Below are 13779 nucleotides of genomic sequence, written 5' to 3'. Positions count from 1 at the left end.
TATGGAGGAGTCTCCTGGTCTTCATGTCTTTGAGGCACGTCTTGCAGCGGAGGTCACGCCGACAGCGTCCACGCAGACTTCCGCGGTATTCCGAAGGCGGCGTGAAGGTCTCCGCTGGGACGACTCGTATGGCCCGCGGACTACCGTGTCCGCAGGCCCGCGAATCGAAGGCCGGTGGGAAAACTGCAGGCCAGGATCCTGCAGTAGTCGCCAGGGCAGCAGCAGCCGGAGGTGACTGCTGACTGGTCTCGCCACAGCTGCCCCGGATGGATGCGGCGAACAGGATACAGGCCGCTCCGTCGCAGCAGGTGGCAGCGAGACGATGTGCACCGGTCAGCAAGCCTGGGTGGCTCCACCGGATCTGCAAAATTGTCGAAACGCTCTCGGCGTGCCTTTAACGTAGGTCACGGGAGGGGAAACGGCATCCGCAAGGGCCTCGTGGCACAATGCCTAACTTGCTAGCAAAACGTGTCGGCGGCTGTGCAAACGCAAAGTTCGAGTGAACAAAGCCCTTTCTTGAGTTGAACGAGACTGCTCAGTTCGTGCGAGGTTGCAAAAAAACGGACGGGCAGCAAAGTGCGCCCCCTCTCAGCGTCACGGTCCGGTGGTCATGTCTCTTTTAATGTGGTGCAGGCAGCTCCGAAAAGCCTCAGGCCTAACGACCACTCCTACAACGACCGTGACCACAACAAAGACCCGAAACGGGTTTTGTGCGCGCAGCCGCGAGGAGACATCAGCTTTGTGGGGTGGTCCTACCCCGCTCACTGCACAAAGCAGCTTCTGAGCGGTCGGCGCCCACCGTATCGGACGGTGTCGGAGCGCCCGGTGCCGAGCTGCAATACCAGCGAGCTCGTAGCGGCACCCGTGGCCCCAGGCCACCCGGCTCCCGGAGCAGCGACTCCCAGAGTCGAAAAAGAGATAGTAGAGAAAATATATACAGAAACTCGGACCACCCACGCGGCTTCCGTACTCACTCGCTTCGGGCTCGGCGACTCCGCGGGCGCTAGGCCTCGAACTCCCTCGATGCGGACCAAGTCATTCTCACGAAGAAACTCCAGGGAAAAAAATGTGCTGAGCATGTCGAAAAGTTCAAACATGCTGCAGCGCAATACACCTTGCACTCAAGAAAGCATGCCGCAGGTCCTAGCGATCAAAATTCACTCTAGGCCTAGCACTTGTCAAGTCCGGACAAAGAGCGTTCCTCGAACCGAACCGACAGTCGTCCAATGTTCCAAGAGCAGGCCCCACGTTGGGCTGCCAGATGTGGGGTTGACATGGGGAGATAAGTACTTTCTCCCCACTCAATCGCGGCTGACACGGTTCAAAGCCGCCCGGACCCCACCCCGTGATCGCGTACGCTACCGAGCGCTCGCCGACCACGGCGGCCTTGCTCTGAGGGAACAAAGGAACGACACATTGGCTGACACAAACAGGCATTTATTGCTACAGAAACAATAACGCCAGCTAGCAACAAGGTACGCTAATGAATCGAGGGCGTCCGACTCACCAGCAAGGTTCCGAGCGAATGTTCGCCCGCGCTAGGGCAAGGGATATAAACTCCGCAGGCCGGACGGGACGAGTACGGGAGCCTGTCTCCCCGTCGCTTCTTCGCCCCGTCGGCGAAGAGGGGAGCCCCGAGCGACGCGTCCGCTCAGGGTCATTATCCCGGCCGAAGAGACCCCATCTCCCGCGGGCAGGCTTCAGCAGTCTCCCGCGCAGCGACGCTGGCGCCCTCTCTTGCCAGTTAATGTAACTGACAAGGGAATCCGCTCAGCCTCGAGGTGAGACCGCCGCTGCACGGTGCCTCGCGGGAAAGCAAACTCAGGGGGCTGCAGGGCAGGTCCCCACACACGTTGTTGCCTTGAGACGTTGCTTTCATTTTTCGCAAGTCATCTTGGCACGTGACTTTTGTATGACTTCATCACTTGACACCTGACTCATTTTTTCAAACTCTCTTGTTACGTGACTCATTATTGAGTTCGCCTTATTAGTCACACTAATTAGCGATGCGGTCATCAGTTTTCATTTCCTAATTTACCACTTTACTAATTATCTCATTTTCATCATCATTTATTATCCCTTAAGCAAGGCTCTGGGTTGGGCATTACATAAGAGGGGGGGGTAACAAGTAAAGTATTCACGTGGTCATATATTTATAAAGCGAAATAAAAAGCAGAGAGGCAAGGCAACGTTTTGTATTCTTATGAAACCGTGGTTATTGCTAGGGCAATACGAAAAAAGAATACGAATACGAAAAGGGAATGCGAATTTTTCTTCACTGCAATAATTAATTATTTAATTAATTTGACTGATTAACGGTGTCTCGTCAGCATTCTTGATTACATCATATTATAGCATTCATTATTTATTCCTCATTGTCAATAAACTTGCACATTCATTCATCTCGAGTGACGTCATCGCGCGGACACATTTTGGGGACAAATTCTGCGGACAAGGTTGAGCCATATAATGCTTTCGAATTAATAGAAAGCCATAAATGCAACAAATAGCTTTGTACAATGTAGCCTTCTCTGTGACTACACTGCTGCAGTGCTCAGCAGGTGGTACCGCTATGGGGCTTATATTTCTTTGGTCAGTCGCGTTTTCATATGTTCTACTGCTGTCGCACTCGTGATATAACTGCAATGATCTGTATTTTTCAACGTCTTCTTACATTTAATTGCATCATCAATTGTGCGTGACATTTCTGTGAGCAGCATCTTGCAGAACTGATATACTTGCTTGTACTAGGTCTTTTCTGAACTCATTTGGTTCGAAATGGCATAAATGGTCGCGCCCAGCGCCACATGACAGCTGTGCTATTAGCACTGGAGTTTTTTCAAACGCGAGTACTTGCTTCCTCATTTGTAGCGAAAGCCAGCATGCCAGTTCAAGTGGGCATCGCTGCGCGGTCATGTAAAAATACAAGATCCGGACCGTTGCGGGAACCATCAGATGGGAACGAGACAAAAGCGAGTTATGGTAACAAATGGCGATTTGCATTTGTGTGAAAGCTCGCGTCACAAGTGCAGTACTGGTACGATTCAAGTTTTGAATATATATTGATGCTTCCACATGCATCGCCGAAATCAAAGGAGGAACATGATTTACCGCAATGGGACAGTTTACACACCATCCCTTCGAAAGAGCAATGAATATGCGTCTACCCGCATGTTTTTTTGGTTAAATCATTCCATGCATTAATGTGCCGCGGTTGTTTCGAATGTTAGCGTTCTGCTGATCCCAAGGTCTCGGGTTTGACCCCGACCGTGGCAGCCTTATTTGGATGGAGGCAAAATACAAAACGCTCACGTGCTGTTAATGTCATCCCACGTTATATAACCCCAGGTGAGCTAAATTGATCCTTAGCTCTCCACTACGGCATCCCTCGAAGCCCTTGTGCTGCTTTGGGGCGTTAAACGCTACAGTTTACAGTTCACGATTCGATAGACCAAGCCGGACGTACACGATTTTAACAGCACGATGGCTTCATAGGATTGCGTATTTGTTATAGGGCATGAAAGGTGCATAAATTTCTGTTTCAAACATTCGCTTCCTTGCTCGGCTCGATAGATCATCTATAACTTCAATAACAACCCCCTTTGGTAGGTCGGTTTGTGGTGTATACAAGAAAACTACTGACACAGCAGTGGTGTCAGGATAGGTTAGACTGCTCGTATCATGTCTTGTGTTCATGGGTTCGAGTTGCACTTGTAACGCACTTTGGTGTGTTATATTGAGTAAGTTGTGACATTACAAGTCGCGTAGTATATTGTTTTTAAACGGTGATACCTATATGCGCCCCACCACGGTGGCTCAGTGGTTAGGGCGCTCGACTACTGATCCGGAGTTCCCGAGTTCGAACCCGACCGCGGCGGCTGCGTTTTTATGGAGGAAAAACGCTAAGGCGCCCGTGTGCTGTGCGATGTCAGTACACGTTAAAGATCCCCAGGTGGTCGAAATTATTCCGGAGCCCTCCACTACGGCACCTCTTCTTCCTTTCGTCTTTCACTTTCTCCTTTATCCCTTCCCTTACGGCGCTGTTCAGGTGTCCAACGATATATGAGACAGATACTGCGCCATTTCCTTTCCCCCAATACCAATTATTATTATTATTATGATACCTATATGCAGTCTCCAGGGTTAACAACGAAAGCGTTTCCTTTTTGGGGTATTCACCCGGGTGCCGCACAGATGCTTAGTAGGCAGGAAAGTTTTGACCTTTTGTACCGCACCAAAATGTTCTGCGGAATTCGGAGGTGGCTTAAACTCTCGGCCGCTTAGAAACTACGCCGCCTAAAATAAGGGCAGTTTACACTGCGGCCCCCCAACATTAACTACTTCGAAGCGGCGAAAATTTAACTGCGGATCCTGGATCAACGGCGCGCTATCAATGGGACCTGACTAAGCTTTTATAGGTTCAAAAATTCTGTACGCCAAACTTGACCTGTTATGTGTAAAGAGTGGGTATCTGTGGTGATTAAGAGATATATTAGAGCATTATTTCTCTCAACAACTTTGCTCTTGTAATATGTCTCCAAAATAAATTTTTAAGTAGAGTATAGAATGTGGGCCAACTTGCTTTACCTTTTATTTATGAAGATAAGTGGGTTTCGTTGCACATTAACTCTTGCCTTGCAGTAAGAAAACACGCAATTTCAGGGTTATGTGCATAAAATTGTTTTCACCCATTAAATAAAAAAAAATTGCCTAATATTCCATATCATAGTATAGCTAATACAATTCTCTTTTGGATCATACAAATAAAACAATTATATATTGCGTAAAAAACAAAGATCTTTAATTTGAAATCATTTGACACACAAAAATGTCACAAAAACATTAAACATATTCATTAGAAAAATAGGAAATATCGAATATACGTTTTGTGCGTAACTGTGGCAAAAATCAGTATTCTAAGTTACGGAAATCTTCACGTTAAACGTTCCTATTAGGAAAAAAAAACTTCTGAGTTACTCGCGCGCCGCGCTTTGGGCTACTCCGCACTGTCCGCAGTGCACTACTAGGTGAGCCCCAGGCTGTCTTGCAGATAACTGGGTCCGATACCCTGGTGTTGATGCTGCGAAGTCGCGAGAACACCATCGCTGTTGAGAAAGGTTAGTGCGAGAAGAGGACGCCAGCTTGGGCGCAATGCTCCGTTCTGACCGATTTAGTGCGAAGTTCAAAAATACTCCCTCATGCGACGGACGGAAAGCCGATTCCATAACTGAAATGGACTCCTGTTGCAACATACTGAATGGCGTTATTTGCCCAGAAGCTGAACGGATAGCTCAGAAGGAGGCATTCTGCGCCACGGTTCAATTTTAACGATTTGAAGAGGCGCGGTAAGCAAATATTGAAGTTGAAACTGGTCAACACTTTTAATCTGCCTCATACATTGCTTATATATTTTAATGCAGGAATGAATTTGACGGCTATTTTTTCACCTCGCATTGTCCGCAAAATTTGTCCGTCCGATGTTACTACTGAAGGAAGAATGAAATGGAAAGTGCACGGTCCTGCCCACTGGCTCGAGCTGAGCTACCATTGCTTCCACGTGCAGAGTAGTCGGCGACGCCGGCTTTAGCAACAGACACCGTAGTGGCAAGGACCCATCGCCACAATTTGCGAAAGCCCTTATATCCAAGCCCCGAAGGGCCAGGCTTCCGCCCCCTATAGCGTGCCTTGCGCAGCACTCTCTCGGAACATGCGGTGAACTTGTCTAGCAGTCTGTCCGGATGGGATACGCTCTTTAAAAACATGGGCTGGTTTCCCGCATACGCGCTAGTCGTATATATAGTTGTCCGAGATTTCTCGCGACGCACCTCTGAAAATTTCACTCGCAAAGTGCGTTGCTATTGCCTCAGAACACGAGTCAGCACGCATGCATTCCTGCATTAAGTCTAGGAATAGCATGGTTTACACCGCTACACTTTTTTGATTATTTAAGCTCGGCGTAACAGTTATGTTCTAGCATTGCTTTCCATCACATTGTGCTTTGTTCTTTAGGCATGCGCTGAAGTAAATGACCAGCAATAGTTTTGTTGTGCAGGGCAGGTGCCTCACTCTCTATGCATGTCACGCATACTGAGCACATGTATAAAGATACAATTTTAGATTTTTCCTTGTCCTGAGGTATTTTTTTGTAAAAAGCTCTCCACAAGGCTAAGGTAGACGGAACTTTTCACTGCGCTGCGATGCGCGCCATACTTCAGTACTTTCAGGAGTCTTGCTTTATTATTATAGTGCTAGGTAAGCGACACAGTTGCTTGTGCATGCCTCAATATGATCCTCAAAGCAAACTCACCTAGCTTGACTATAAAGTTTAGAGCAGATATATTTATTACTGGCGCTCAAAAGAAAAAAAGAGTACATTATTATAATTCTAGTTTACATGAAATGTCTGAAATTTTTAAATGTTGGGCAAAAATATTAATCTCATAACTTTATTTAGGATAGAGCACAAGCTTGGCGCACTCTGTTACGGTGATAGAAGTTAACCATGGCTTTTACAAAATATAGTGATTTCACTGGTAGTTACATTGATTAGAGATCTTAGAAAAATATATCTCACAAGATTAGGGATGCGCTTCGAGGGAGTAAAAAGACAACTGAAGATGAATGCAAGAGCTCCCGCGAGCTTGGCCCCGTTGTAGAATTCACCAGCTAGCCCAAACGTGATTTTTTAAATCTTAGTTTTCTTTTTGAACTTCAAGTGCTCAGTTTCTTTCATGTGGAATTCTGTGCGAATATCAATTGCAATGTGAAGCAACACTGAGTTTTCCAGACGCAATGGGCGTTAATAGTGAGCGAATATTTACTTCTAACCTCGCATTTTTTCGGTTTCGCTACTGGTCGTTTGCAGAGTCTGATGTTGTTTCTGACATGGACTATCAAATCACGCGCGGAAAATTTATGGCGAGAAGATTAAAGATTTGAAAAATAAGTATATTTGCGAAGAAACATACCGGGTGGCGCTGCTGTCAGGGTGATTCCGTCAGCTTTGGTGCTGGGAGTTGTTTCAAGTTGATCGCCAGTAACTACGGCTTGTATGGACCCCTCGCTGCACTTTCCTTTTGCGGCAAGGAAAACCAGCACATAAAGAAACGCACAACGAAAAAACGGTCGCATCCTGGCCGTCGGACGGAGCGACTGCCACTTGCTCTACATCTATGCAGCCTAAGCCCGCGCGATAGCACCGAGGGCTCTTTATCTGCCCTGCGCGTTACCGTAGAGAGTCTGCTAGCAGAGGCAGTAGGTTGCCTGGCAGCACATCGTTATCGGAGATTAGGGGCTTATCGTCAGACCTGCGTTTCCAATGCGTCTGATGCGTCAGGCTCCACCTTTCGTTTTCCTGTCGCAATACTAAAAGACACCTCTGTCGGCTCCTGCATTTTCTTGGAGCAGTGAGCTGCTTCATTAAAAAAAAAAAATTAGTTCGCAGCCGAGTTGCCATTTGCGCGCGGCATATTTTCACCGAAAGCTGAGAGATACTCAAACAAATAAACGTGTAAAATATCGTCGGTGTTGCGCGTCTTTCGCTTTGGTAATTTCCTTGCTTTGCAGTGGAAATATGCGTTGTTTGACAGCTTTAATAAAGTAGAACTTTTCTGCCAGCTTGTGCTTCCGGGCTTCTATGTTGCAAACAGCGACTGAAAGAAAAAGATAAAAGTCTTGCCTCTTCCGTTGCTATGGCAGTTTCAATTGAGTGGCGTCACTTTAGAGATGAACTGTCGAACTAAACTTAATGTCTTCAATTTTTTTTTTGGCTTGACTAACGAGCATGGTTATGGAAGGATAATAAAATTATTCTGCTGTGAACAATAATTATTAGCAATTCTTACCGGTGAGGTTTCGGCAAAAACCAATGTGTTTGAAAACTGTACAAATATCCTTTCGATGCTTGAAAAGGTTCTGATACTGTTGGGAAAGTCAGTCGGAACACCAACATGTAAGTGTAACTGCATTATTAATCAACAGCCAAACACAATGAGCCTACTAAGTTGTCACAGGTCGAGTGTTGTGCGACAGTTATTAAAATTTGAGGGGACATTTAAGCTCCGCCTTGAGGATCACCTTTATATAGGAGGAATTGGTGATTATCAACTTTACGTTAATAGGTCTCCGTGTGTCTTTACTCCTCTTCTTTCGCAATGATGCAGCGGTTAAGGAATGCGCCGCTGCCGTGCGATGGCAAGCGCTGCCAGTGGTGGGGCTTTTGGGACCAAAGCTACTCTTGCCGATCAACCTCTCGCGATCAATCATTAATTTAAAAACTACTTGCCACGGTGGTCAGTTTGCTCACAATCTTGTGGGCAGGTTGTGATGATGGGCAGAACACTTTTCTAGGCACTAGTAATTATGCTAACTGAGACCGTGGTGTTCTTGTTTCCTATAAGGCGAACAGCCTTTTTTTTTTAAAACGCTGGAATCTTCATGCATACAGTAAAAGCCTTTGAATCAAAATATTCCCGCTTGGTGTCTAGAATTTCTCTTCAAGAGGCTTGTTTTTTAATTTTCTGCCGCCGCTTGTCTCGCCTGTCTTTTCGAGCGTCTGCATTTGTATTGAGTGGATTTTAATTATCTGAACATTGACTGGTAACGGGTACATTAACTGCTCACTGCACAAGCAAACACGAGAACGCATCGTGCTTGTACTCCTCTGCCGTTTGAGTGATCTTGATTAGTGATTTTCTTAGTTAAAGATGGCGGGAAACAGCCTCTCAGTCATGTTTTTGAATATTCTTGTAAGATCTTCAGTCGCGTCAGGATGCTCTTTAACCAGAGAAGCGTATCTCCTTAAGTTTTCATCTTGCACTCATTATGTAACTTAATGCAGGCTTGGTTTCTACTGGGATGTTTCTTGTGAGAGAAGCTACCTTGGGGTCTTCCGTGCCTCCCGGGTTTTGACTAGTGGAATGCAGTAAAAGGCTAGGATTTAAATTTGGAAGTATATTTTTTGCCAGCAGTTGCCACAAGTGCTAATAAAATATTGTTCGGAAGTATCGCTCGTCCTGTGCAGATCGTCCGTGTTTTTATTCAAAACTGAAAAAAGAAAAATGACAGCAGAAACTGACTATTCATACCAATCCCGTAATGCACGCAAGAAAGTCTTGAAAATACTCTTGGAACATAATGAGTCACCCTTGTCCTGTTCATTACAATACTCATTTAAAAAAGATGGCTGGCGGTTTAGCATTGTTAAGCACGAAATATTGTGCGAAAGCGCTGTTTTTGGAGGTGAACACCACCGAAACGTAGCTCAAAGCGCGATTGAGGTGTCCATTGATCAGGGAGCCAGTTATTCGTGTCTAATTTTTTGTTGTCAGTGCCGTTTTAGCCAGTGTACGCCGGAGGACTATGCTCCAGTGCCATGTTTCTGCCACAACGTTGTCGACGCCAACCACATCTCTCTTTTCTTCAGAGACAAATTAAATATGCGTGATCGCTGTGCCGGCCTTTCTAGCTTCATCATAAGAGGATGCCTGGTGCCTGTTTTCAATCAGATAATTCACATGATGCATACAGCTACATCCTTTTGCTCTGTTGGGTGCCTTCTCCAAACTTTTCAGCACGATTGCGTGTGATCACTCATGGTTCTGTTTCATAAACTGACATGACTTTATGAAAGAAAGGTAAAAAAAAAACATGAACCTCTGCTTTTTTGAATATTTGTGAGCATGTACGAAATAATCAAGGTCATGATATTGCTTATTCCGAGACGACAGAGCGTTCGACGAAGTGATCATGACGTGATGCTGCCTAAATTCGAATATACGGCCTCTGTAACGGGTAGTGCGAATGGGTAGGTGCCTGTACTTTCAACGGTAATAATTTGTGCCGTGTTTGTCACGTTTTAGGAATAGATTAGTCACTCACGGGCTGCTCACTCTTGTTACTTTACATCTCTTGTGTTAATTATTTTTATCACTGGCTTATTTGGAGAAATGAACAGCAGCTCTAATTTATGCTGCCAAAATCGAAGCGTTTCGACGCATCAATGGTGATTATATTGCTTTTGCAGGTTGTTGGTGCTGAGAAGCGCAGAATCATTCCGCTTCAGATGGCGGTAGGGAAAACTTACGATTCATTCGTTATTTGCAAGCTGGAGCAAAAATAGCGTGCAGTAGCATGATCTCGTACCTTCGGAAAAAGCAGGTGGGCGTCGCTTTCTGACAGCGCAAGGTGCGTCGTTTGATAAAAGTACAAAGATCGGCTCGGAAAGAGCTCTCGAACAGAACAGGCCGTAGTGATAAGAGAGGCATGCGGTCGCTCAACTGTGGCCTACCTGACGTTGTGAGCAGCGATAACTCCGACAGCCCGACTGCTCTTTTTTTTTAGTAATGACCTGGGGGCGCAAAGAGCAAAAACATTACGACAATGTGTTATTGAACAATGTGGCTCCCTGGGAAGCTGCCCGCGCCGCCCTTTACGCAGAGCTTAACAAAAGCATCTGCACGGGAAGAAATCATGAGATACCTTTCAGCGTCTCTCAAGTTCTAGAGCTAGCGCAGGCACTGAATGTCTGAAACGCAGTGCGGATTCGCCTGAGCTGTTTGATTCGCCTGAGCGGTTTGACGGTTGCTCTCTCAGGGCACGTACGTGGCGAAGATTGGCTGCACAACTCGGACCGTATTTTCTCTGCGGCGCCTTCTTGGAGTATTTTGCGCGTAATCCCTTCAGATGTAGCCTTTCAAATTTTAACCGTAAATCGTGAAAGACTGACTGAGAAACAAATGCATGATTTCGAGCAAGCCTAGACAAGAAAAGTCCGTTGCTGGTCCTACTCTACGCGGTGTACGACCATTAACCGTACCTGAAGGTGACCGAATTGAACGATAAAAATGCAAATTTTGATCATTGTTTCGTTTCATTACACAATGCCGACGCCAAACTGCTGCCTTGCATTTCTCTATAGTGTGGACCAGCGTTTGAAATACGGGGAAAGCAGAATTAAACGTGACACAACAGATAATGTAGGAGACGTACCCTTTTCTATTCGCTTTTCGTCAGGTTTAGAAAGCAAAATCTCATTGCACGCCGAATCGCATCTTCGACGTGTATTATAGTTTCTAGGACCAGATACAGGGTTCTTTGAACAGTTTCAATTTCCATAATCGAATGCAAGCCCCCTTTGTGATGGCCACGCGATGACCTTATAACATTAACAGCTAGAGGCTCGCTGCTTGCTGTGAGCGACACGCGTTAGCGTTTCCTTTTTAGCATTGCCTGCATCTGAGCTGTAGTGTGAGCAGGGCACATGACTGCAGGCGCAAGACAAGGGAGGTGAGGTTCTTCAGGTATTGTATTTTCAGGGGGCGCTACATTGGGGGTGGTGGTGGCAACAGCAGGACCGATGGTGATCGTACAAGTAAGAATTTGGCAAGAAACTAGAGCGTTCTTCAATGCGCAGTCGTCCTATGCAGTTTGGGCCGCAGTTTTCAGGAGGATGAAAAATATGGGTGCAAGAAATGAGGATGCAAAGAATTCGATATCTCGATTGCTGTTGAAGCCAAGCTGCAAAAGTGTGTGAAAAATGTGAAACGCGTAAAAAATTTGGAGGAGACCTTGAGAGATCCTGCGAATTTAAGCTCTAGCTAGCTGGTTGCTGAACATTATTTTGCCGTGATATTACTGATAAATTAAGCTGTTAGGTTTACAGCTACCAGTGAAACTCACAGCAGTTTTCTGAGAGCTTCTCGCGGATCGAATACACCAATACGGAATGGGCTGACGTTGAAATGGCGCTCAAACGTCCGGGTGGGGCCATTGCGGTTCGCCTCTTCCTTGCGCCCATCGTCTTCGAGATCGCAGGCGTGCACTTCCTGATTCTAGTGCAGTTGTCTTGTTTCGCCATCGTGTGCTCATGTGTAAAGATCCTCTCGCTATTGACTCTTACGCTCCGCTTTATGGCCACGCAGCTCCGTATCTTGATGTAGTCGTCTCTTGCGCTTGCATTTACGGCGGCTTTTGCAAGGCTCTTTTAACTGTTGGGATTTCCCCACCCCTGCCACGACTGAGTGGCATCACGCTCACGCACCGCGAAAGCAGTGACCAGGCGACGCCACAGTAAATTAGAGGCCATTTTTTTTTTGTGAAACCGGCCCACCTTCTCTTGCGCAGCTAGCGCTGTGAGTGTGTGCAGAGGACGGCGCGAAAATAGCACAGCGCCGCTCGAAGGTTCCCAACTGCGGCCGACCCAGCCCTTTGTTCCCGGACGCACACGTGCAGATTTGTTCGTTCTGCTGACTCCCACCATGAAAGCGAGATAAAAGCAATGATAACGCGGAGAAGTGTCTGCGCATTTCTTTGCGATCAGTTCGCCCTTAAAGCACTTACTGAGGCTATCTCCTTTTCGTTGCCTCAGCCATGTAGATAAAAAACGAACAAAATTCCTGCATGATAAAAAAAAGAAAAAAGGCTAACTTTTTCTTCTCTTTTCCTAGTTTTTTTTTTGCGAACAGCCTCCTTTGGCAAAGACTCAAAATTTCTGTTCTCTTTAATTTGGATAGCAGGTACTTTGCCACTTTTATTCTACACCTGGATCAGTGCAAAGTATGAAGGCTCAGTTCTGCGGAGCTTTAGTGATATTTTTGGTTATTACACGGCTGTGTACCTCGTATAAACATTAGCTGTGTTGACAGCATGAATATTTATACCGTTCATGCCAAAAAAAGATCCTGTTATATTTGCATCAATATGAAACTGATTTGCGCCGCTTTTAAATCAAAACCGCTAATTGTATTTGTGCTCGTAACCAAGGTGTAAGAACTCAGTGTCAAGAGGAAAAAACACTTGGGAAGAGACTCACACCCCTGACACAAAGAACTTTGCCTTCTGTGGACGACCCAAACACCTGTTATCAGTTATCTCTCTCTGCATCTAATATATAAAATTTGAGCACAGTTATAGTTTGGTTTATGTAATCCAGGGTTTAAAGGTACACCGTCTGGTTAGGTAGTAGCATGGTTGAACAAGTCTTGGGTCACTGACCAAGTGTCAAGAAACAGTTAGTTGGCGTTTCGGAACCCCTATTCACAGTGAAGAACCGGCCGAGTAAGAAGCAGCTTAAGAAGCTTTGAAAAGTCGACGTAATGATTTTGCGTAAGCCGGGTGAAGACTCCCCTTAGTCCTCTTGATATGGTTCGGTGTTAACTAAATGATCAGTGATTCCAGGTGCAGTCGAGCTGGGAGGCTTCTTTCGGTAGCAAAGATTTCTACGTAATCCCAAGCGATTTCATGCCCTTCTTTTTGCGCGTGTTCTGCCACAGCATTTATATTCGCGCACCACTGTCACCACACTGTTATATTGCACGTAACGTGGTACTCTATGCCCCAAAAAGGTGATCAGGGCAATCGTCGATTTGCCCAGCTTGCGGATGAAAGCTATCTCTCCTCCACGCCACTGGACTCAAAATTTCAGGATGATAGAAGTTTCCTGCTCATGGACCGTAATAATCCCCCTGCAGACTTCACCGTCGACTTTGGCGTGGCCGACCATCAGAATGGAGCGGACTATTCCCGCGTGCTTCCAATGCAGCACCATCGGTCACCGCGTGGACTTATGCCCGAACCCTCAAGACACTCACTGTGGACACTGCGCCCAAATGGTCGCAGTTTTCGAAGACGGCAACATGGCAACCCAAGAGTGCACTCCTTCCTGCATCGTCTGCGGTGGCGGCCATCTTACGGCAAGACTGCAAAGCCAAATTCCGATGGCTGCAACAACCGGGCAACCCGACCGGCAGTGGCCCCGGGTCTTGGCACCACTTTTCAACG

The 13779-nt window shown here is 46.4% G+C and overlaps 1 protein-coding gene across 48 annotated transcripts in view; it reads right to left on the bottom strand.

Moving 5' to 3' along the window:
- Window positions 1-7222, bottom strand: part of LOC144136573 (uncharacterized) — a 73944-nt gene extending 66722 nt beyond the window's left edge. For 36 of the 48 annotated variants that reach the window (XM_077668977.1, XM_077668991.1, XM_077668989.1 and 33 more), the window contains exon 1: window positions 6969-7222. In XM_077668977.1, coding sequence (XP_077525103.1) covers window positions 6969-7131 — 163 coding nt within the window. In that variant the 5' untranslated portion in view covers window positions 7132-7222. The remainder of the gene's footprint in view (window positions 1-6968) is intronic. The other 12 variants (XM_077669010.1, XM_077669011.1, XM_077669024.1 and 9 more) reach the window with 1 other exon arrangement.
- Between the last annotated feature and the right edge of the window lie 6557 nt (window positions 7223-13779).

Source organism: Amblyomma americanum, chromosome 6 (genome assembly GCF_052857255.1).
Source record: "Amblyomma americanum isolate KBUSLIRL-KWMA chromosome 6, ASM5285725v1, whole genome shotgun sequence".
NCBI classification, from domain to species: domain Eukaryota; kingdom Metazoa; phylum Arthropoda; class Arachnida; order Ixodida; family Ixodidae; genus Amblyomma; species Amblyomma americanum.
The sequence above is the reverse complement of the archived record's forward strand: the minus strand, read 5'-3'. Positions and strand labels throughout refer to the sequence as shown.